This window comes from Pogoniulus pusillus, chromosome 2, assembly GCF_015220805.1.
Source record: "Pogoniulus pusillus isolate bPogPus1 chromosome 2, bPogPus1.pri, whole genome shotgun sequence".
Lineage (NCBI taxonomy): Eukaryota > Metazoa > Chordata > Aves > Piciformes > Lybiidae > Pogoniulus > Pogoniulus pusillus.
This window is the reverse complement of record NC_087265.1, coordinates 15,864,323-15,888,085: the sequence shown is the minus strand read 5'-3', so window position 1 is coordinate 15,888,085 and position 23,763 is coordinate 15,864,323. Positions and strand designations below refer to the sequence as shown.

Below are 23,763 nucleotides of genomic sequence, written 5' to 3'. Positions count from 1 at the left end.
TTTGAAGTAATAAAAAACTAGGTGGTTTTTTATTGTTGTTGTTGTTGCTTTAAATAAAGAAAACAGCTCTCAGTCCCTAACTCTGGGACTTCCTTCACACTGATGTCCGTGGTTCAATGTTGCTGTGCCCCTTGAATTACTGGGCTATTGCATGTAAGTGGATACAGCACAGGCTACACTTCTGGCAGCTCCAATGTGTTTCTTTCTAAACCTTTCTCATTAGGTCATTTTCTCCTGAGTTGCATGGCATCACCATCCATGCTGTGTATTGGGCCAGTGTTACAGAACAGAATGAAAAAGCACAGCCAACACACATCTCCCTAAGCTCTTCCCACAAAATTAACCAAAGAGCTCCTGGTAGGCATCATCTACACACACAAACAGCCAAAACTTACTCCATTTTGGAAGGCAGCTGTACCTGTGTGTCCATGACCTGGATACCTCCATGCTCAGGAATGGAGGCTCCACCTTTGCCACCCTCCATGTGTAGACAGTGTAGAGCAGACTGCAAAGCTAGGGAACTGATACAGGCTCCAAGGCAGAGTTAATCTTGACATGACATCACTTCCTCTCTTAAAAACAGTGTTTTCCATCTGCCACAACAGCATTTCTTCCCCCAAAGCTCCTCCTGGCTTCTGTGAGCACCCCTCTGTGTCAGCAGACTACTTGGGACCTCATCTGCACAACCTGGTCCTCACCAAGACACCTCAAGCTCCTCAAGTTCAGTGGGAGGAATTGCCATGTTCCAAAGCCTGAGTAGACTTTTTGGAGAAACACTACAATTCATGGTGCACCTAGGACAGCCAGTTGAGCAAGATCATGCCTAAGTAGGCACTTTTACTCAATTAGCTGAGTTGGCTGAAGGTTTTCCCATTGTAACATGATTTTTCTATTCTAGTATTATTTTTGTTGAAAAAAAAAAAACCCACACATGAAATTAGTGGAGATGGGTGGACTGACTTGTTTTTTCTCTCAAAAACTTGATGCATTTAATGAAAAAAAGATTGCTTTTCACAATATTTTGATGTTTATTTCTGTTGGGAAAACTTGAAACACAACATTTTTGTCAGAGAAATATCAGTCCGTGTCTGTCCAAATTCCTCTGGTGTCAGCTGGGAGCTGTAATTCATGGGCTCCATGTCCCTCTCTTTCCCAGAAGGCTGGGCTTCTGGGCATCCCTCCAGCCCTCATGACGCATTCCCTCTTTGACTAACCCATGGTAGGAGCATCATGGGATCTGTAACCCTGCCAAAGAACTTGGCCCCAAGGGAGACACAGTGCACAAGGCACTGGAATGGTAATTCCTAAGGTCTGCAACAGTAGCTCCTATCGATGCTGCTGCTTTAAGGGCCAAATTGATTTAATTATTGTTTCCATTCCAAAAAGGTAGAACATTTTATTCAGCATTTTCCAATTCACAATTTCTCTTTTTTTGAAAAAAATTCCATTTCAGGGGAATTTTTGGTGTTTCATCTTCTCATCTCAATGCAGGATGAAATTAAATGTTCAAGTATCACAATTGGATGCTCTATGGACAGTCAGTTTGGGAAACAGCCTTATTAGCTGTCAAAAGTGCAATGACTCCATCCATGCAAGAAGGGTGTGACTCAGTTTGCCTTTGAAATCAGCAGAAGCCACTTTTTCAGCTTAGTAGATCCTGGCTGGTGTCTCAAAAGACCAAGGGAGGGTGGAGCAGACCATAGTTGCAGATATTTGAAACAGGAGTCAAGAGTGAAAGAGCAAGGAAGCAGCAACTAAGATGATCTGTTACCTGGGCTCAATCAAAATTCAGTTTTACTTAGTGAGCAATAGAAGGAAAAAAAAAAAAAAATCACTAGGATTATAAAACCTAACTCCCAGTTAAAGGAAGAAGAGCTGCTACTCCACAGTGTGAATTTATCATGAACTCTCTAACTTTAGAGGTTCAGAGCACTTCCTCAGAAAACCTTCGTACACTCCATGCAAGAAGACTACTTTAAAGACATAACACGGTGCTGAACTGCTGTCTCAGACTGTCTATCCTCCTTTGAATCCCACAGAACTGAGCTGTTTATTGGGTATTACAGAAGCTCCATTAAGAGGGATCAAGGTCTCTGGACTGAGAACATCTACAAGTGGAGAACAGCTAAGAGTGGGTCTTCAGGGTTGACCCTCTGGGTGAGGGCTGAGCACTACATCCATCCTCTCCATTTCCCAGTCTGTTTTCGGATGTAGTTCCAAGCCTTCTACCTCAAAGAGTGAAAAGAAAAGCCCCAGGGAGCCTATGCCCATCAGCAACAGGGTGTATGTTGAAAGCAAGAGAGCACTCTGAACGCTAATTAAATCAATTCATCCAACCATGAGGGATATAGAGAATTGGGGTTTGGTTGGTTGGTGGTTCGTATCCCTTTAGTATCAGGCAGATGTTTCTAAGTAAGAAGCAGAAACCTGCACAATTTTTAAGACTGAAGGAAGAAGAAGCATGTACAAACTTTGAGGATGCTCTCAGCTCCAGATTAAAAAAAAACAAACCAAAACAAACAACTAAACCAACAGAACATCCCAAAAACCAAAAGCACACATCAGTAAAAACATGTATCTGTAAAAGCAGGTTCTTCCTTAAGCTGTCTGATAATTTGTAGTTCAGAGGAGCATTTTATCCAGAAGGTTCTTCATGTTTCCAGTCTAGGTTGTAGCAATCTCAGCGAGGCACTAGATTTTAGGCTGTTAAAGTCTCTCTGTGCAGCACGGTCATTTTAAAATGATGTGGTAGCCATCATTGCTTTCAGCTGTAACAAAGAGATGCAATGTGTTTTTTCACTGCTTTTAGAAGACAGCACAGAACAACAGATTTTCTTAAGTAGCTTGCAATAGTTTGTACTCTCATTCCACAACCCACTTGTGAACATCACTGCTGAAAATCTAGGCCAAAGCATTTGCATGAAATAAAACATAGTAACGGTCATCTTTTATCATTTTATTACAGGTTTTCTTCTCATTTTTGTCAGTGGTGTTAATGGATTTATGACAGCTTTATAACAGTGTAACTGAGAAGAAAGCACAGATCGGTCAGTCTATCAGTCTATTGTAAGCTGATAGAACACCTTAACTTACACTAAATTAGATTACTTATCTGTTCAGGATAACGGCGCTGGGTTTGTGATAACGTCTTGTGCAATTGAAAGGAGAAGTTATCTTTACAGCCATATGTAACAGCAGCACCAGTACATACCTTTTAGTGTGCTGATAACAAAACAAGATTCATCTTGGAAGTTCTGTACCATCTGAAGGGCAAAAGGAAAAAAGGCAACACAAAATACTTTTAGCAATTAAATTCAAGCTCCTTTCAGTGCCAGTAGAGACTTTAGAGGGGAGGTGGAAAGCAATAGGTCATGTTCAGTCCTACACAGACCTGGGTAACTCTGCCCACAAGATTATTAAAGTATAGAATCGTCAAATGGTTTAGGTTGGAAGGGACCTCAAAGATCATCCAGTTCCAACTCACTGCCATCGGCAGGGACACCTCCCACTAGAACAGGTTGCTCAAGGCCTCATCCAACCTGGCCTTGAACACCTCCAGGGAGGGAGCATCCACAACCTCCCTGGGCAACCTGTTCCAGTGTCTCACCACCCTCGCTGTAAAGAACTTCTAACATCTAGTTTGAATCTCCCCTCTTCCAGTTTAAACCATCACCCCTCATCCTGTTACTACATGACCTTGCAAATAGTCCCTCATCAGCCTTCCTGTAGGCCCCCTTCAGATACTGAAAGGCTACTATAAGGTCTCCTTGAAGCCTTCTCTTCTCCAATACATGACTGATTAATTAAGGTCCTTGCAGCTGCTACTGTGCTGAAGAGAAGCTCATACCAAAGTGCTTGCCCGGAACTGATCTAGTTTATTCAGCTTTTTATCGTCCTGCTTGCGGCTCTCAATCCTGCAAGTTCTTACACCACTTCAGTCAGCGTATCAAGGATTGTGCTCTTAGTTGCCTTCTGTGAATCTATACTAGTTCAGACTCAATGTTACTCCTAAAAATTTAACAATGGTAATACACATTCAGCTGAATTACGAAGTTCAGTTGAAGCTAACATTGCCATCTGAAATAGCATCTAGATGTAGTCAGCTCCGAGAAAGACACTCTTCCTAAATAAAGGAATACTGCTACTGAAAAGCCATTTCAGTGGTGTTCATGTAGTTATTTTGACCAGTATAGATGCTGTGCTTGCAGAAATCATTTACCCATTTGTGTTTTGTCAAGGCACAGTAATCTTAATGAAAATGCTATGGGAGGTGAGGCAGATCATGGGAAGCAAGATTAGTATCTAAAAGCTATTGGAGCTATTCATGAGAAACAACTAGATCTTCAGAACACATGCAGGTTCTGGTGAGGCCCCCAACTAAAGAGGTGAGTTTCAGCTGACTTTAGATCCAATCTGAAATGCTCATTTAAACTTCATATACAGTCGAAGCTTCCTCTCATCTTAGAACAGCTCTTGTGAAACAGAAGACTCACTTCCAGGAGGTGTATGATACAGTTGAATCAGACGGTGGGCAGGAAACTTCAGAGAGCAGGTGCCTAAAACCTCTCTGATCCCCTCAGAAAATACAGCTTTTAGCAAAAAGCCTTCTCCTAGCTGTTGAATAGGATTCAAGGAGAGCACTCCCCAGCTTTAACTTCTTTTTAACATAGACTACTCTTCCTATTTTCTTTTGGCCCTAACATCCACCCCCTGCTCCCGCAAATCAAACTTCACTGGCCAGTCTGGGTGTCTGTGCCTAACGATGCATGAAGTACATTCACAGAATGCCTCACTCTTGCCACTATAGTACTAAAACAAGAAAAAAAATTATTTAAAAAAGCAGTAGACATTGTTAATAAGTGACTTAAATAAATACTTAAAGCCTTATACCTAAGTTGGTTCAGGCAATTCCCCTACCAAGAGTTGCCTCCAAGCACTTTACATCCATAAAGCATTAAGGTTTCAGATTTAATCAGGCTGAAATAGCAAGGAGACTTTAGAAATAAGCATTACAGCCTTCAGTTTAGGCTCCAGTTGAGACCTATGCTCTGCTTCATTTGTTTTAACAGTGTTTCTTATAAATGAAGCTCCTTAAGTGATTCTGGTGCATGAATGAGTAAGTAATTTAGTGGAGGGAAAAGAGGAAGAAGGGCAGCTCTCTATTACCCCTCAAGTTAATGGAATGGGCCAAACTAAGCCATCATATAATGGGACAAAACCAGCTAGCAGAGGCCCATTAAATTATAGCATACACCTACCCAGCACTGACTGACACAGTGACTGTAATCACTGCCCAAAATGTAAACCAGATTTTCCCTACAGATTTTGAAACTGGTTTTCTGTATCGAGCCTTCCTATTTAAAGGTTCTTGCTTTACATCTTCATTTCAAAATTTAAGTAGCCAACATGAAAAGGAAATGACCAATTTTCTTGTGGTTTGTTTTTTAAAAAAGAAAAAAGACAGACTTACAAAACAAAGATCTTAAAGCCACACCAAAATCAGTGACATGCATGAATGACTTTCTTTAAGAATTTGCTTTAATTGCCTTGGATTAGTAACCTTGTGAAGCCCTCCTGAAGAGGCATTCCACAATTTAAATGGTCATCCAACAACTGTAAAAGCTCTTTGCATTAACCCCTTACCTCGTTGCTCACTAATACATGGATCCCTGTGGGTCCCTGCCGATAGATTCGATTTATCTGCTGTGGAGAAATGCTGTACAGGTTTGCAATCTTCTCAATTAACTCCAGTGTGGTCAATTCTTCCAAGAAGATTGCATGATATACTGCAACAAGTGGGAAGTAGTTACAGAATTAGAGTCATTACAGAACAGCAACTACATACAACACCAAGACGTTCAATACCAAAAACCAAATGGGTTTAAGGTTCAAATCCTGACAGACAAAAAACTTAGCACCTTTCAATCAGCCCCTAAATATCCACCTTGATTTCTACCAAAATATCCAGTGGACAAAAAAAGTACACATGACTTTTGCCACATGGAAAAGAAAGAGTCATAGAATCAACCAGGTTGGAAGAGACCTCCAAGATCATCCAGTCCAACCTAGCACCCAGCCCTAGCCAATCAACTAGACCATGGCACTAAGTGCCTCATCCAGGCTTTTCTTGAAGACCTCCAGGGACGGCGACTCCACCACCTCCCTGGGCAGCCCATTCCAATGCCAATCACTCTCTCTGGGAAGAACTTCCTCCTAACATCCAGCCTATACTTTCCCTGGCACAACTTGAGACTGTGTCCCCTTGTTCTATTGCTGGTTGCCTGGGAGAAGAGGCCAACCCCCACCTGGCTACAATGCCCCTTCAGGTAATTGTAGACAGCAATGAGGTCACCCCTGAGCCTCCTCTTCTCCAGGCTAAACAACCCCAGCTCCCTCAGCCTCTCCTCATAGGGTTTGTGTTCCAGGCCCTTCACCAGCTTTGTTGCCCTTCTCTGGACACGTTCCAGCACCTCAACATCTCTCTTGAATTGAGGGGCCCAGAACTGGACACAGTACTCAAGGTGTGGCCTGACCAGTGCTGAGTACAGGGGAAGAATAACCTCCCTTGTCCTACTGGCTACACTGTTCCTGATGCAGGCCAGGATGCCATTGGCTCTCTTGGCCACCTCGGCACACTGCTGGCTCATCTTCAGCTACTGTCTATCAGTATCCCCAGGTCCCTTTCCTCTTGGCTGCTTTCCAGCCACTCAGTCCCTAGCCTGTAGCGCTGCTTGGGGTTATTGTGGCCAAAGTGCAGAACCCTGCACTTGGCCCCATCTAATGGCAGCACATATTATGGGGCACTAAAAAAATCCCTCTGATAAAGATTTTAATATTTTTGGATAATATAAATGTTACTGATTTTCAGGTTTTGAAGTGGATTCAGTTAAACAGTAAACCACATGATATTATGCCATGCAAAAGTAGTCTTTCATTAGATGTTACTCCACAGGTACAAACTCAAGACCACAACGTGTCAAATAACTGTAGATGTCAGTATTATTTTTCAAATCCAATCCAAATGGTAGAGATAGCCAGATAGAAAAGCTGTGCCTGGTTCATACTATGTACAAGAACTAAGGACAATCTCTATTCTCATTCTATCATACATCAGGACACAACAGAGATAAGAGCAGTGAGCTCCAAAAGCTTTGAACTTCCAAGACCTCATTTTGAAGACAAACTGATCTTCCATTTCTCAGGACAGAATCATAGAATCAACCAGGTTGGAAGAGACCTCCAAGATCATCCAATCCAACCTAGCACCCAGCCCTACCCAGTCAACTAGACCATGGTACTAAGTGCCTCATCCAGGCTTTGCTTGAACACCTCCAGGGACGGTGCCTCCACCACCTCCCTGGGCAGACCATTCCAACAGCAAATAATCTAAAGCATATTGGGAGGTAGTTCTAAATGCTGTGGACCCTTTAAGATTTTTGCAGTGGCATTCTGCAGGTGGCTTGTGAGTTGGGTCTGTTCCCCAGGCAGATGGTACTCGTCAGAATCTGTAAACTGACCTAAGCCATGAAACTGGGATAAACAAGATCTCTTTAAACACTCAAGCAAGGCCTTTGACACTGTCCCCCACAGCAAACTGCTGGCGAAGCTGTCAGCCCATGGCTTGGATGGCAACACTCTGTGCTGGGTTAGGAACTGGCTGGAGGGCCGGACCCAGAGAGTGGTGGTGAATGGTGCCACATCCAGCTGGCAGCTGTCACTAGTGGTGTCCCTCAGGGATCAGTGCTGGGCCCCATCCTCTTTAACATCTTCATAGATGACCTGGATGAGGGCATGGAGTCAGTCATCAGCAAGTTTGCAGATGACACTAAGCTGGGGGCAGATGTGGCTGGGTTGGAGGGCAGAAGGGCTCTGCAGCAGGACCTTGACCACCTGGACAGATGGGCAGAGTCCAATGGGATGGGGTTCAATAGCTCCAAGTGCAGGGTGCTACACTTTGGCCACGACAACCCCATGCAGAGATACAGGCTGGGGTCGGAGTGGCTGGAGAGCAGCCAGACAGAGAGGGATCTGGGGGTGCTGATTGATACCTGCCTGAACATGAGCCAGCAGTGTGCCCAGGTGGCCAAGAGAGCCAGTGGCATCCTGGCTTGCATCAGCAATGGTGTGGTCAGCAGGAGCAGGGAGGTCATTCTGCCCCTGTACTCTGCACTGGTTAGACCTCACCTTGAGTGCTGTGTTCAGTTCTGGGCCCCCCAGTTTAGAAGGGACATCGAAATGCTTGAGTGTGTCCAGAGAAGGGCGATGAGGCTGGTGAGAGGCCTTGAGCACAAGCCCTACGAGGAGAGGCTGAGGGAGCTGGGATTGTTTAGCCTGGAGAAGAGGAGGCTCAGGGGTGACCTTATTGCTGTCTACAACTACCTGAGGGGTGGTTGTGGCCAGAAGGAGGTTGCTCTCTTCTCTCAGGTGGCCAGCACCAGAATGAGAGGACACAGCCTCAGGCTACGCCAGGGGAAATTTAGGCTGGAGGTGAGGAGAAAGTTCTTCCCTGAGAGAGTCATTGGACACTGGAATGGGCTGCCCGGGGAGGTGGTGGAGTCGCCGTCCCTGGAGCTGTTCAAGGCAGGATTGGAGGTGGCACTTGGTGCCATTGTCTAGCCTTGAGCTCTGTGGTAAAGGGTTGGACTTGATGATCTGTGAGGTCTCTTCCAACCCTGATGATACTGTGACATCTAGTTGTCCCATGCAGGAACTCAGGCAGAAAGCAGCATTCTCATTATATGAGTATTTAACGAATTTTATATACAAAAACTTACCACAAAGACTGCCATCTCCATTTTCTCTTTTCTGGTGGAGATGAGACCTGTTTTGCTCTGGTTCTTGACAGACATAAATTGTCATCTTGGGCCTTACGTTTCTATGGATTATTAAAAATGGAGTAGTGAATTACTTAGTAGATCTAAAATTCTTCCAGTCAGCTATCAAACAAGAGATCATTCAGGCTGTGCATAAATAATCAACTAAGGGCTGGTCTTGATGACAGTGACTAGATGTTAGATGGTCTATTAAAAGCACCCTGAGGAGCAGTGGTACAGTGCAGAGAACCTTAATCTTTCCAGCATAAGATCGGAACAGTTTACAGCACTTGTTAAGCAGCACATGACACTCACCTTTACTCATCTGAATCCTGCCTTTACTGATTTGAATCCTGCCCAGCTGTAGAATTTATGTTGCTGAATTTATTCAGTACAATTTATTCAGTACAACTGAATTTATTCAGTACAATTCAGTTTGGGTCATTTGATGCTCCAAAGGTTGGGTGGTTTGTTACAGGTGGTAAGATGAAACACAGGGTATTGTAGGTTGGGCCTCAAATGAAGTGGATGGAAGCTACCAGATGGTAACAAATAAACCACTGGAGATCCGCATTACACTGCTTTGTTCTGGCTACATTTCCGAGCTGTACTTGGATTTGATTACCAATGCAATCTCCAGCTTCTGATATAATCTCTCTGAAGTGTTAAAAGGAAGTCTAAATGCTACCTCTCCAGGACTTTTAGTTAATCCTGAAATTAACAAAGGAAACTGCCATAAAAAAAAAACAAAAACAGGAGGGAAGAAGTACAAACCTTCCTTTGATTGCATTGAAGAGTCGAATTCCATCAGCAGGCCCACAGATTTGAACAAAATCTTCTTTGGACATCTTCAGTAAGTCAGCACCTACACATTTCAAATGGATTTTTTTTTTCAGAAGTTAAGCAAACCTTAGCTTTCAAACTGTGTGTAAGGGCAGCAGGAAAAGGCAAGGGGAAAGAATTTACAAAGCTAAATCAGATGGATTTGCCTAGACAAGTTGCAAATTCAGAAAGGTGTACTCTAGAAACCAATCATTATGAAACAGAGGTAGAAGCTTCCACAAGAGCAGTGCTGTACTGGAACTTGCTAATCAAGAGAGAAGCTAGATATTTAACACTGACCATTAAACGGCCCACTCTTCTCTCACTGACATGTTCACCAGGTTATTTAGCCATGTTGCATATCAGAGAGGTCCCTCAAGGTTTCAACATCTCTAACAGCTCCCCCTTTCTGCCATCTTACTGTCGTGTGCAACTACCTAATGGGTGGGTACAGTGAAGATGGAGATGCAGATAGTCAGACTATTCTCAAAGGCACACAGGATGAGAGGCAGCAGACAGAATGAGGAATATGGGACACACTTGTCAGGTATAAGGAACAACTTCTTCATTGAGATAAGTAGACAAGTTTTTGAAGAGGCTTTTTAGAAAGACTGAGGAATTTCCAACCTTGAAGATACTCAAACACAACTGCATAAGAAAGGTTTTGCATCTGATGAACTCGAGAAGTCTCTTCCATCTTAACTTACTCTCTTCCAGCTTCATTTATTTTATATTCCTACAAACTGTTTTGGAAAATGCTAACTAATCTAAGAACAAAAGAACAACCACACTGGATCGGACCAGTAATTCCATAAACAGTGGCCAGCAGCAGATGCTATCAATATGAAGCATGAGCTGCACTTACAAAAGAGAGAAAAGACAAAATAATATTGGACTGTTTAAACTCACCCGAAAAACTTGAGAAGAGTCTACAGAATGGAGAGAACCTATTACGATGAAGCCACTGCTGAGCATCTTGAATAGAAGCAGAAGGAAGGAGATGCTACATTGCAAAAAGAATAAGAAGGTCTTGAAATGAACTGTTCACCAGTGTCCTAAAAAAGAAAAGCACCACATTAACATGATCTCAAGTACTTACATCATTGGTGGGAGGCAGGAGCTCCACTTGGTGGGTTGGTGAACTGTTGCTAAAAAAATTATATAAAAAAGGTGGAAGAGAAAAAAACAACATTATTTTAATTTTACATTGCAGTGCCCAACCTCTTCCCCCTCCTCCATTTGACTCAACTATCACAAGTAACATACCAACTTGTTTTTTCTTTTTCCTCTATTAGACTTTTTAAGTGCCCAAAATCTGGGCAGAAAAAAAGAAGGAAAAAAATATTTAAAAATAGCTACTTGAGGCTTTTGTTGATCAGTTGAGATTTTACTCAATGTAGAGAAAAACTCAGTTACTGACCTCATTGCAGTTCTCTCTGCAGGAGATTCAGTAATGTGGCTTTATCTAAGAAAAGAAGTTGTTATCTCCCTATGAGAGGCTGAGGGAGCTGGGGTTGTTTAGCCTGGAGGAGGCTCAGGGCTGACCTGATTGCTGTCTACAACTACCTGAAGGTGGGGGTTGGTCTCTTCTCCCAGGCAACCAGCAACAGAACAAGGGGACACAGTCTCAAGTTGTGCCGGTGGAAGTATAGGCTGGATGTTAGGAGGAAGTTCTTCACAAAGAGAGTGATTGGCATTGGAATGGGCTGCCCAGGGAGGTGGTGGAGTCACCATCCCTGGAGGTGTTCAAGAAAAGCCTGGATGAGGCACTTAGTGCCATGGTCTAGTTGACTGGGTAGGGCTGGGTGCTAGGTTGGGCTGGATGATCTTGGAAGTCTCTTCCAATCTGGTTGATTCTATGATAGGTGGCTACATTAAAAATTCCTACAAGTCAGAAATCCCCTAATTAAACCCACTCTCTAAGAATGATTCTTCACCAAAAAATAATAAAGGATTTTATAATTCAACCCCGATGCTATCTTTAACACAGTAAATTGCAATGTAACTATGCTACATTAGCCACATTTCTACTAAACCCTCCCAAGATAGACATGACTTTGGGGTGTCAAGGATTTCTCCAGATAATCTAGCACTGGAAGCAAATACTCAATGGATCCCTTTATCAGCACCACTTTTTGTCACGTCAGTGTTCATCCCCATTCATAGTTTGAGGTTGCTCTGCTCTGCAGCAGGACCTTGACCGCCTGGACAGATGGGCAGAGTCCAATGGGATGGCATTCAATAGCTCCAAGTGCAGGGTGCTGCACTTTGGCCACAACAACCCCATGCAGAGATACAGGCTGGGGTCGGAGTGGCTGGAGAGCAGCCAAACAGAGAGGGATATGGGGTTGCTGATTGATACCCGTCTGAACATGAGCCAGCAGTGTGCCCAGGTGGCCAAGAGAGGCAGTGGCATCCTGGCCTGCATCAGGAATGGTGTGGTCAGCAGGAGCAGGGAGGTCATTCTGCCCCTGTACTCTGCACTGGTTAGACCACACCTTGAGTACTGTGTTCAGTTCTGGGCCCCCCAGTTTAGGAGGGACATTGAGATGCTTGAGCGTGTCCAGAGAAGGGCGACAAGGCTGGTGAGAGGCCTTGAGCACAGCCCTACGAGGAGAGGCTGAGGGAGCTGGGATTGTTTAGCCTGGAGAAGAGGAGGCTCAGGGGTGACCTTATTGCTGTCTACAACTACCTGAGGGGTGGTTGTGGCCAGGAGGAGGTTGCTCTCTTCTCTCAGGTGGCCAGCACCAGAACAAGAGGACACAGCCTCAGGCTGCGCCAGGGGAAATTTAGGCTGGAGGTGAAGAGAAAGTTCTTCACTGAGAGAGTCATTGGACACTGGAATGGGCTGCCCGGGGAGGTGGTGGAGTCACCGTCCCTGGAGCTGTTCAAGGCAAGGTTGGATGTGGCACTTGGTGCCATTGTCTAGCCTTGGGCACTGTGGTAAAGGGTTGGACTTGATGATCTGTGAGGTCTCTTCCAACCTTGGTGATACTGTGATACAATTTGTGATACAATGCTGATTAATCAACAAGAGGTGCAGGAAGGCGACAAGGCTGCAGGGTCCTAGAGGAGAAGAAGAAAGGCCAATACCAAATTCCCAAGGCAAAGTACATTGCAGGGAGGACTCAGAAGTACTGAGCATCCTTGCTCTATATTTCTGTCACCATCTTTCACTTTGGGGTGTTTTAGCACCACTAAAAACTGTTTAAAACAGCTATATTGATGAATAAAACATGTCTCCTGTTAGACCTTTGTTTCTTTACATCCCACTCAGCTAAAAATTCAGCACCTCAAGACAGAAGAGAAAGAAAAAAATGCCAACTCTGAAGAGGCACTAAAAGATTAAAGTCTCTAACACTCTTGTCAGGAGATACTGGGAATCTGTGGTACAGGGCATGGTGTGTTCCCTGAGCATCACAGAAAACTAGAAGAGAAAATTTCCAACATAAATTGCCCTGGTGGTCCTCTGATAGTCATCTCCCAGCCACCACATAAGCTGTGGACATACAAACACTACTCTATATTACAGAGAATTCCTGAATGGAGAGTCTTAAAAAGACTTGTGGGAAATATTTTCCCCTTTCTACAGAACGGTGATCCTTGACCTCTTCCTCCAGGGTACGAAACGCACAGGCACACAAAATGCATGCACACGAAGGCTACTGTATCAACAAGGAATATAAAGCATTTATCTATTACATACCCATCTCCAAGGTTGAAGCTGTTGGGAGAACTGTTGTAGCTTGGAGATGGAGCATTGTTCATTTGATAAGGCACATCTGGCCAGGGAGAGCACTGTTGGAAGAAAGACAGCAGTGATACTTTCATAAGGATGGAAATAAAGGATTTGGTTCTGCTCTCATACCACATTCATGCTGTTGCCACGCCACTAACTTCAGCTCATCACTCCTGCTGTGAGGAGGAGACAGGCCATGGAGTTTCTGTGATGCTCTCCAAGCGGGCTGTCAGGGGGCCAGATTGATTCCAGTTGTGCATTCCACATTTCTCCCATTTCACAAAGCCTGTCCCCAAATAACACTGGGCCAAAGTGTGCACAGCTGTAAGTCAGAGCAACGCCAGTAAGTCAACTCAGACTGAAGGCAGCAGTGATACAGGAATACCCCTGGTCTCAATTAAAAATCCCTAACTAAATGCAGGCATGACTGACAAATACACTCTGGTGGCATTGCTTCAGGTTTATACCAGTGAAAGAGCAGAATTTGAACCAGTCTGTTAAAACCTCTGGCTATTAGTCAAAGAGCTCCAGTTAGAGGTGGGTATTAGATGGGGAAAAGACAAGCCTGGCAGATGCAAAACTACTAAAAGCCTTCAGAAATACAGGTCAAACTCCGTATCCCATTACAGTAGTGCAAAACCAGAGTAACCCAGCTAGAATCAGTGACTCTGTTCTGAATTTAAGCCACTGTAAGCAGTAGGATTCTAGCCCTGCAGAAGCCCCTGTCATCAAGGGGCTCAAGAAAATGCTCTGTAGTATCTTCGCAGTGATAAAAAGATGACAAGTGTAGCTTCAGAGTTTATCATCTCCCCAAATACTAGCAAATATTTTAGCATCTCCACAATCACTAGCAAATATTTAACTCTTTAGCAACCCATATTTCCCTGTGCAATATGTCAAAGTGCAGAGAGCCTTAGGGAGGCTTTGGGATCTGCCAACTCAGTAGAATTAGGTCTGTGCACACCAAAGTCTCATTAAAAATTGAATTACAAAACATGTTGGTTGCTCCTGGAAACGTGAGGAAAACTGACTGAGAGGGACTGCATCTCACAAACAGGAAGATTGTTTAAATTGAGGAAAAGAATATTCTGCACCACATGCATCAGAATCTAAGGCATTCAAGATATTCCTAGAGCACAAGCTAGAATCTTCTGAGATCTTCTATGTAATAGTAGCGTCATAGGCACAGTCACAGAAAAAAAGAGATGAATAATTTAATCAGACAGCCTATTCATTTCTTCAAGTGCCCCATCTCCAACACGAGCTTGTGCCAGACCATTCTGAAGAAAATACCTCATACAACTGGCATCTAAGTGCCATGGCAAGTGCCTGGGAGCACAACAGAAGATAGAGAAAACATTTCTTTTAAAGCTAAGCTGTTAAGGGCTGGTTTATACCCTGAAATGTAAGAAACTTTGGCATCTTCTATTAACTTCAGAAGAGAGAGATGTTTTATAATTGCAATCCACTCTCAATTTCAATCAGATCTGTGCATACCAGGGTAGGTATAGGCTGGATATTAGGAAGAAGTTCTTCCCAGAGAGAGTGATTTGCCATTGGAATGGGCTGCCCAGGGAGGTGGTGGAGGCACCGTCCCTGGGGGTCTTCAAGAAAAGCCTGGATGAGGCACTTAGTGCCATGGTCTAGTTGACTGGATAGGGCTGGGTGCTAGGTTGGACTGGATGATCTTGGAGGTCTCTTCCAACCTGGTTGATTCTATGAAATTCTATGAAAATTCTACGCAAAACAATATCCTGGGCTCAGTTACACTGCATTTTCTCTCAAGTCTACCTCCCAACATAGTGAAGTAATGCAACGTGTCTAAAACGCCTTACCTCTGTGAGAATAGTTGTCTCATAGGACGGCTGATACTTCTCCTTCTCTTGGGTGGTCTTCTTCTCCATTTTTTCCCTGTCAGTCTTCTGTTTTCTGTCTGCTCCTTTGGGCTATAAGCACAAGCATCAGCTTTCCCTTATGCCAAGTATTACAAGTTTGGAGACAGAGGACAACAGATTTTTTTTTAGGTTTTTTTTTCCCTAATCTGTCGGCAAAAGTGTCCTTCAGGTTTATGGGGATGCTACACATGGAACGAGAGCAGATCTGTGGCTCTAGAAAAACAGAACATTAGTCAAGCTACAGGCTGGGGACAGAGTGGCTGGAGAGCAGCCAGCAAAAAAGGGACCTGGGGGTGCTGGTAGATAGTAGCTGAACATGAGCCAGCAGTGTGCCCAGGTTGCCAGTAGAGACAATGGCATCCTGGCCTCGATCAGGAACAGTGTGGCCAGTAGGACAAAGGAGGATATTCTGTCTCTCTACTCAGCACTGGTCAGGTCACACCTTGAGTACTGTGTCCAGTTCTGGGCTCCTCAATTTAAGAGAGATGTTGAGGTACTGGAACATGTCCAGAGAAGGGCAACGAAGCTGGTGAGGGGCCTGGAGCACAGCCCTGTAAAATCACAAACCCTATGAAGAGAGGCTGAGGGAGCTGGGGTTGTTTAGCCTGGAGAAGAGGAGGCTCAGGGGTAACCTCATTGCTGTCTACAACTACCTGAAGGGAGGTTGTAGCCAGCTGGGGGTCAGTCTCTTCTCCCAGGGTACCAGCAATAGAACAAGGGGACACAGTCTCAAACTGTGCTGGGGGAGGTATAGGCTGGATGTTAGGAGGAAGTTCTTCCCAGAGAGAGTGATTTGCATTGGAATGGGCTGCCCGTGGAGGTGGTGGAGGCACCATCCCTGGAGGCGTTCAAGAGAAGACTGGATGAGGCACTTAGTGCCATGGTCTAGTTGACTGGGTAGGGCTGGGTGCTAGGTTGGCCTGGATGATCTTGGAGGTCTCTTCCAACCTGTTCGATTCTGTGATTCTTAGTATCTGTACTGTTTCTATAACATCCTCCATGGATGCCTATTGCAATTCCAAATTAAGCCGACCAGTCATGAGATTTGATACCAACTACTTCAGACCAGGAGCCCCAAGAGTTGTGCACTCCAACTGGTATTTGCACCATGTCTCCAAGAACAGGAAAGACACTGCTCACAGGAGCAAAACTGGAGAGCAGACACTTTGAGAAAGCAAATCTATTAAAAGCTTCTTGTTAAGTGGCAACAAGTCTGCCATGCCCAGATTAGGAGCTTTGGAGATGCTGTCTGAATCTTTCTCTCCTCCAGGTAGCTTGGAAAAGAACTCTGCTACAACAAGCAAAGATATTTACGATCACCAATATATACTCTTGTTGTTCATGAAGGATTGAAGCAAAGAAATTGGAGATGCCATAATATTTTTTGTCTACACAGGACCACAAAAACACAATGGATACCTTAAATACATGAGTGTTTGTATAGTGTTCAAGGCACTCTGGACTGACTAAGTCTTGGTGCAGCACCTGGATCATTCAACTTTAGCTACATTTGCTGTGTAGTTCAATGTTTACATCGCTTTGTGTGCAAGCTCTCAAGCAAACCCAGTTAAAGGTCTGTTCTTTTATTCTGCTATTTGCATCACTCCTATACAATTCAAAACCCATGCACATTACTGTCTCAATCTAGTTAATAAAGGTAAGACTACTTCATACCTTGAACACTTTGATCTGGCAGCTTGCAGAATGCAAATGTTCTGTGTATTCACCATTTTCACTCTGCTTAAAGGTGTCGATTTGCACCCGAAAGGGCACCCCTTTCTCTCCTCCATGTTTCCGTGGAGTAAATTCTGTGCTGATGCAATGCACCTTGAAGGGGGAGAAGAAAAAAAAGAGAGAGAGAGATGTGTTCATCTCTGGACACAGCTGGAAGATGTGCAAACCTGAATTTCAGATTTTGCCTGAATAAGACATTTTGTCTCATCCCAAGAAACTAAGAGAGACAGAAAAGTTTGTGTGTTTTCATTTCTATTCCTCAGGACAAAACAATTAGAAGCAGCAGCATGCCAGAATGAAACAGCACATCAGGAAAAGCATCTTTTGACTTAAGTACATCCCACATACAGATTAAAACCAGATAGCTGGCGTGTGAGACATGAAAGACTCATGCAAGAGGAAATCAAGCAAAACTAACAGGTTGTGAAAAGTTTCCTCCAGACAAAACTCATGCTTAAAAAAAATAGATAAATTGATGTTGCCATCTGTAGCAGGTAGTACTACAAAAATAGCAAGTAGCTAGCAATTTGGCTTAGCAAATCTCCTGCAAATTAATTATACATAATTGTCACTTGAGTTTTATATTACCAGCAGCATCTTTTTCTTATTGTCTTGTCCTGGTTATCTTATCAATACCTGGAGAGTTCTCTTATCATTGTATTTACCACAGAAATATCACTTTTCTCTTTACCTGAATGAATGCTGAGGCTCTCTTTGATGGATCCCACAGAAATTCAACCGTGTTCAGCTGGGTTGGGCTGGCTCTGGGATCTAAGATACCAACTGACAGCGGAATATCTGTAGAAGAAAACCCCTAAAATTTTAAAAATATTAAATTGAAGAAGAGAAAGCATTTCTATACAATTACATGATGCATGTGCAAAGCCAAGTCGCCAGTGATACAACTACTTGGGACCTACAGTGCTAGATCTCCTTCTCACACGGCGACATACAGGATTTCTAAGACGGCAGGATATAAAAAGCCCTAAGCACACAGGCAAACGCATACTTCAGTCAGCACCTTGCTTTCAAACACCTCACAGGTACCATAATGAAATAGCCTCACCTATATCAAGGATGCGGTCCCCAGGCCGACTCCACCTCCAGCCTTCGAGCTGCTGATGCTCTGTGTACTGCAGGCGCCGATCGTGGAAAACCACACGAATGATGCTCTGTTAAGGAAAGACAGCAAGGTGAACAGTGTGATCTGGAGGCCCTTCTCTTGAAATGATTTTGGTTCTCCAGCGTAGAAGCAAAAGCTAATCTGTTATGTTTCTCACCCCCATTCGTGAGGTGAGTAGAGGGTCCACCTAAGAGACCCATAATCATGTTTATCAAACTCCTAAGAGACTCCTGAATGAGAAAGCGACAGATCTTCTCCTTCACAGGGCATAGCTACACTGCATAATGCAGCCCTGTACAGCTTTCTGGGGATTCGGTCTGGAAGCACTGTAGCAATGTCAACCTAATCTTAGGTCATGCCATGTAAATACTATACCACCCCCCACACCCAAAATGGCTCACATGGAGTTAATATTTAATGTGTCTATACCATGCCCCAAGACCAGTGTATCCCACTCTGATTAGTGAATGTGAAAGCCAGCCTATCTCTGCACTGGTGGGACTAACGTGACTAGATACCTTGTCTGCAGGAATTAAACTGGATTCCAGCCATTAACGGCCAGTCATTGGATTTGCCTCAGTGCCATTAAACAAATGGTGAACAGGAGATCTTCTGTAACAGAAGACTTTTCATTTCTGGTCTGCAATGGTGCAGCTATTTCAATAACTGGAGAAAAATAAAGCTGGAATAAGTGCAATTCCCAGGGCAGACAAGTTCAAAGTACTCCTAATATATCCTTTTGTGTGTTCAGTGCTACACTTGCATGAAATTAATGATCCCAGTTTCTTGAGTCCATGCTCCTGCTGGGGACATTTAAATCAACTGTATAAGCAATTTTTGCCAATGAACCTGAGAAACACCCAAATCAAACCCTAGCTCCAAGAAGTGAGCAAGCCACCGTGGGAACACCTACAAAATTGGAGTCCCAATCCACATGCTTCCCAAAATAGGCTGAAAGACAAGCAGGGAACTGCCTAAACCTGGACAACATATGAAATCCAGACTGGAATCCAACATTTTGCAACCAGTCTCCACATCTCAAAAGAAATTCTGGCGTAGAACATCTAAGAACTGGGGAGAGGAAAGCTTGAAGGTTGGATCCAGAATCAAGGTCAGGACGAAAGTCTTAGAATTTTAATTATTTTGGGAAAGGGGAAACAATAAGGAAAAAAAATAATCCCCCAAACAAAACAAAAAAACCCTAAACCCACAACCAACCAACCAACCAAACTCTACACGTTTATAATCATACCCATGACCAAAGTAAACTGGAGCAATGCAGAATCTGCATGGCAGAACAACGTAAACACCAGGGTCCCCCATTTGACATGTAAAAACCCAGGTGTGTTGCTGCAGGTAAGAAGGGAGACAATTCTGCCTCTCATCAGTTTGGACCTCGTTCACCTCTGAACTCTGGGATTTCCCCGAACCAAATATTCACAGTGAAACTCTGGGGTTATGGTCACGGAGAGAATAAAGGTTCCCCTGAAGTCACGTAAAGCCAAGCTGCATAGTCCCATGAAACTAGCACTCAACTCCATCAGCCCTACTCATATTAAAAACAATGGCAAAGTATTTTCCATTGTCTGAGTTTGAGCAGAGTCAAGCCCTTCATTAGAGGCTGTACGTAGTAGCAGGAAGAAAAGAAATCTATGTTTCTCCTTACCTTCACATATTTTGTGTTTAAATCTTGAAACTCTCCCAATTTCCTATTCTCAAGTAGACGGATTTCATAAGACTGACCTAGAGTTTAAGGAAACATTTCCAAGGTGTTTAATATGTTGTAGCAATGAGAGAGTCATGCTGGCATTTACATGGCTAATAAAGCATATGTTTGATCAGGGAAAGCTCATTTTGGGTAATATAATGCATTTGCCCCAGTAATCGAGCAGGTGCTAAAGCACAGCAGAAATCCGAGGGGAAGGTTTGTCTTTTAGCAATGAAAAGCTATCAGTTAGGGCACTGATCATAGTCTGTCTCCTGGGCTTGCTACAGTTTTCCAGACACCCTTCAGAAAGCCACCAAAGCGTTCGAGGCAGTGGAACTCCAGCACCACATGACTGTAACAGCACTGTCTTCGTCCAGCCCTTCTGCTGAAGCAGTGGCCTCGTGGCACAACAGGTCTGGGCACTATTCAGCAGATAACAGCAACTTGAGCAAAATCTTGCCTTCTTCAGAAAGCAGTCAGGCTTGAAAGATGTCTTGCTGAACCAGAAATACAAGATTTGTTCCATAAGGCCTTGAATGTGCCTGCCCAGGGCATAAATGTTCCTTCAGAGATGTGTGTGGAAGCAGCAAAGGGTACTACAGCAGGTGAAGGGACCACTTCTGGGAAGGGAATTCATACTCCAGCACTCCACCACCCTCAGCATAAGAAATTTAACCAGTTCAGTAGAATTCAGCCACCTAGGTTATGAAGCAACACCTCTCTCCAAGGCTGGCAGCAGACAAAGGGGACTGATACCTTATGCACAAATGGCTCTTTGTATAGGATTGGCTCTTTACAATAGACCTACTGCTGGTACAGAGGCAGGACCAGACCATTGGAATTAATGGAATGTATGTATACCTTAGAGGTAGTTTTTCTCATTCATCTTGATACTCTGCCTTCTACTGAAAAATGCAAAAGGCAAGCCCAAGGAAATGATCAGCTTGAGTTTTCTGGCTCAACCAGTACCTCTGCAGAAAAAACTGCAAAGCAGATACATCTCCCTCTGAGCAGTTGCTGCCAGCTGAAATACAAAAATGCTACATATCTGGAGATGAATCTAGAAAAAAAATTATGACAGGACATGTGTCAGAAGGACTCTATGTTTCAGGCAGATTCTCTTCTGGGAATCCCAGCCCTTCTGGTGGCCCTCATGAGCACAGACCATCTCGCTAGAGCACAGGGATCTCTGTGCTTATTCAGCTGGCTGGTGGGGACAGGGCAGGGCATGACAATAGAGGGCATATCGAAGCCCCAAATGTTTACACAACACTCCTACTGATGTCAGTAGGAGTTCTGCAAACAGGAAATGACCCTTGAATCCAGCAAGAGGCTTAGGGCATGGGGAGAATAAGTCACGTGAAGTACCAAATTAAGCACTGGATACAGGCACAGATCTTAACCCATCTCTTTGCAAGTAAGTAAACCAAAATGACAAGTGACCTTCCTTTGAAGACTGATGGACAGCAAAAGTCTTGAAATTGAGGTCATAGAATCATAGAATCAACCAGGTTGGAAGAGACCTCCAAGATCATCCAGCCCAACCTAGCACCCAGCCCTAGCCAGTCAACTAGACCATGGCACTAAGTGCCTCATCCAGGCTTTGCTTGAAGACCCCCAAGGACAGTGCCTCCACCACCTCCCTGGGCAGCCCATTCCAATGGGAAATCACTCTCTCTGTGAAGAATTTCTTCCTAATATCCAGCCTATACCTACCCTGGCACAACTTGAGACTGTGTCCCCTTGTTCTATTGCTGGTTACCTGGGAGAAGAGGCCACCCCCCACCTGGCTACAATGCCCCTTCAGGTAGTTGTAGACAGTAATAAGATCACCCCTGAGCCTCCTCTTCTCCAGGCTAAACAGGCCCAGCTCCCTCAACCTCTCCTCATAGGATCTGTCTTCCAACTCTAACTCATCAGACCTTTTAAAGTTCCCACTACCATTTTTACAGAGGTACCTCTGCCCCCACATAATTTGTACCACTGTATTAGCACAGAAAGATCAGACTCAGGTTCACACAACTGGTTTTCTCTCATAGGATACAGAATCGTTTAGGTGGGAAAAGACACTTAAGACCATCAAGTCCAGCTGTTAACCTAGCACTACCAAGTCCACCACTAAACCAGATCCCAAAGTGCCATGTCCACTGTAATAGTATCTGTGTATATACTGCATGTGTTTATCTCTGTTGTATGAAGTATTTGCCTGCTCAGTGCCTCAGTTGAGGGATAGATTTCACCAGCTGTAAAGCTATCCAGTTCATTGCCTTAAACAAATTTACACAGTCAAGCATCTCTTGCACTTGCAGTTCGGTCCCTTGCAAATACGAGGCTACTAATATCATTAGTGAAAATTAATTTGGGACACAGCAAAATACATCTATGGCTGCATTGAGACAGGGTAAAAAGGACAGAGCAATTAAGTGGCATGAGCTGTGCTACAGAGAAAGGCAAAGGTAAAACCAGAAACACTGTCAGCCATTCAACGAGTGTCCCAGAAATGACCAGGTTTTGGGGACACCTTTGTGAACAGATACACTGTAGAATCATAGAATCAGTCAGGGTTGGAAGGGACCACTAAGATCATCTAGTTTCAAATCCCCTGCCAGAAGCAGGGACACTGCGACTGCTGTCTAGATCCTCTGTACTCTTTGGTCAGCCTGATTTGCTTGTTTGTAGTTTCAATGAGACAGAATAAAATAATGGGCATAAAAACGTTGGCTGTGTTCCTTTCAAACCAATATCAAGCACTCAAACACTTTGCACCATGCATCTTCCAGCTACTTGCAAGAGATAGGAACAATACTGCAAGTAGCAAGCACCACACATTTCCTGACGGCAGCAATTCAGCTTGAATAGAGTTAGAAACAGATTCTGCCCACTGTTAAAAAAAGAAACTATAGTGGAGACAGAGTTAATATTAAATGGAAAGCCAAAGAGGAAATAAAATCTCTTGATGAAAGATATATAGGTCATCTGATGTAAGCCCTGGAACTCGGCTTACGCCATGAAAAACCTCAGTCAAAATGGCATTTTATGCTAACTGCTTTCTCCTTGACCTCTGAATGTTTCACTTCAGTTACTACACAAAGCTGTTATCAAAACAAAACTGCACCCAGTCAAGCTTCAGAAAACACACAGCTTATTTCCCTCTCTGTGGAAATCTGCGAGAATTTGGTCCCAGTTCCTCACAATTCCTTTATATGTAACTGGTTTAGTATTAATTTTGTTAAACTCATTCTCCCTACAACTTCCTCCAGCAAATTCCTTGCTTTGTGGCTAATGGTACCCATAACTCACTTGTACAGCATGGAAGGCATTCAGATATCTGTACTTTTATATCACCAAACTGCTTGGGTTATATTTTTTCTTTTAAGATACACCTTCCAACTGTTCTTTACCCTGTTTTCCACCATCAGTACCAGCGAAGCTCCTGAAATCATTATCACAGTATCACCAAGGTTGGAAGAGACCTCACAGATCATCAAGTCCAACCCTTTACCACAGAGCTCAAGGCTAGACCATGGCACCAAGTGCCACGTCCAATCTTGCCTTGAACTGCAACCTCAGGTCTGCAATTGTAACAACTGCAGAGAGGCAGAAGGTAAAGCCCTAAAGATTCAGTACTTGGACAATGGAAAACAACAGTGACTTAACCTGAAGAAAGCTGGACTCCCCCTGGCATCAAAGAGGGCAAAGTCACTCAAGACTCTGGTACACAGATCGTCTACAAACTCTGGCACACAGATCATCACTGACTCACCAGCAGGCACAGACTGACGATTTTCTTCTAAAACTAACTAGTAACAGCCAGCAGTGTGCCCAGGTGGCCAAGAGAGCCAATGGCATCCTGACCTGCATCAGGAACAGTGTGGCCAGTAGGACAAGGGAGGTTATTCTTCCCCTGTACTCAGCACTGGTCAGACCAC

General features: G+C 44.0%; 1 protein-coding gene across 2 annotated transcripts in view; it reads right to left on the bottom strand.

Moving 5' to 3' along the window:
• Positions 1 to 1,008: 1,008 nt before the first annotated feature.
• The window catches only part of TFCP2L1 (transcription factor CP2 like 1), a 40,451-nt gene continuing 17,696 nt past the window's right edge, over positions 1,009 to 23,763 (bottom strand). Inside the window, exons 3-15 of one of the 2 annotated variants that reach the window (XM_064157409.1) lie at positions 19,793 to 19,869; positions 18,070 to 18,175; positions 17,695 to 17,801; positions 16,944 to 17,096; positions 15,210 to 15,320; positions 13,342 to 13,433; positions 10,735 to 10,783; positions 10,545 to 10,638; positions 9,588 to 9,678; positions 8,775 to 8,875; positions 5,644 to 5,786; positions 3,212 to 3,263; positions 1,009 to 2,768 (exon numbers count right to left, since the gene is read on the bottom strand). In XM_064157409.1, coding sequence (XP_064013479.1) covers positions 2,731 to 2,768; positions 3,212 to 3,263; positions 5,644 to 5,786; positions 8,775 to 8,875; positions 9,588 to 9,678; positions 10,545 to 10,638; positions 10,735 to 10,783; positions 13,342 to 13,433; positions 15,210 to 15,320; positions 16,944 to 17,096; positions 17,695 to 17,801; positions 18,070 to 18,175; positions 19,793 to 19,869 — 1,214 coding nt within the window. In that variant the 3' untranslated portion in view covers positions 1,009 to 2,730. The remainder of the gene's footprint in view (positions 2,769 to 3,211; positions 3,264 to 5,643; positions 5,787 to 8,774; positions 8,876 to 9,587; positions 9,679 to 10,544; positions 10,639 to 10,734; positions 10,784 to 13,341; positions 13,434 to 15,209; positions 15,321 to 16,943; positions 17,097 to 17,694; positions 17,802 to 18,069; positions 18,176 to 19,792; positions 19,870 to 23,763) is intronic. The other variant, XM_064157419.1, reaches the window with a different exon arrangement.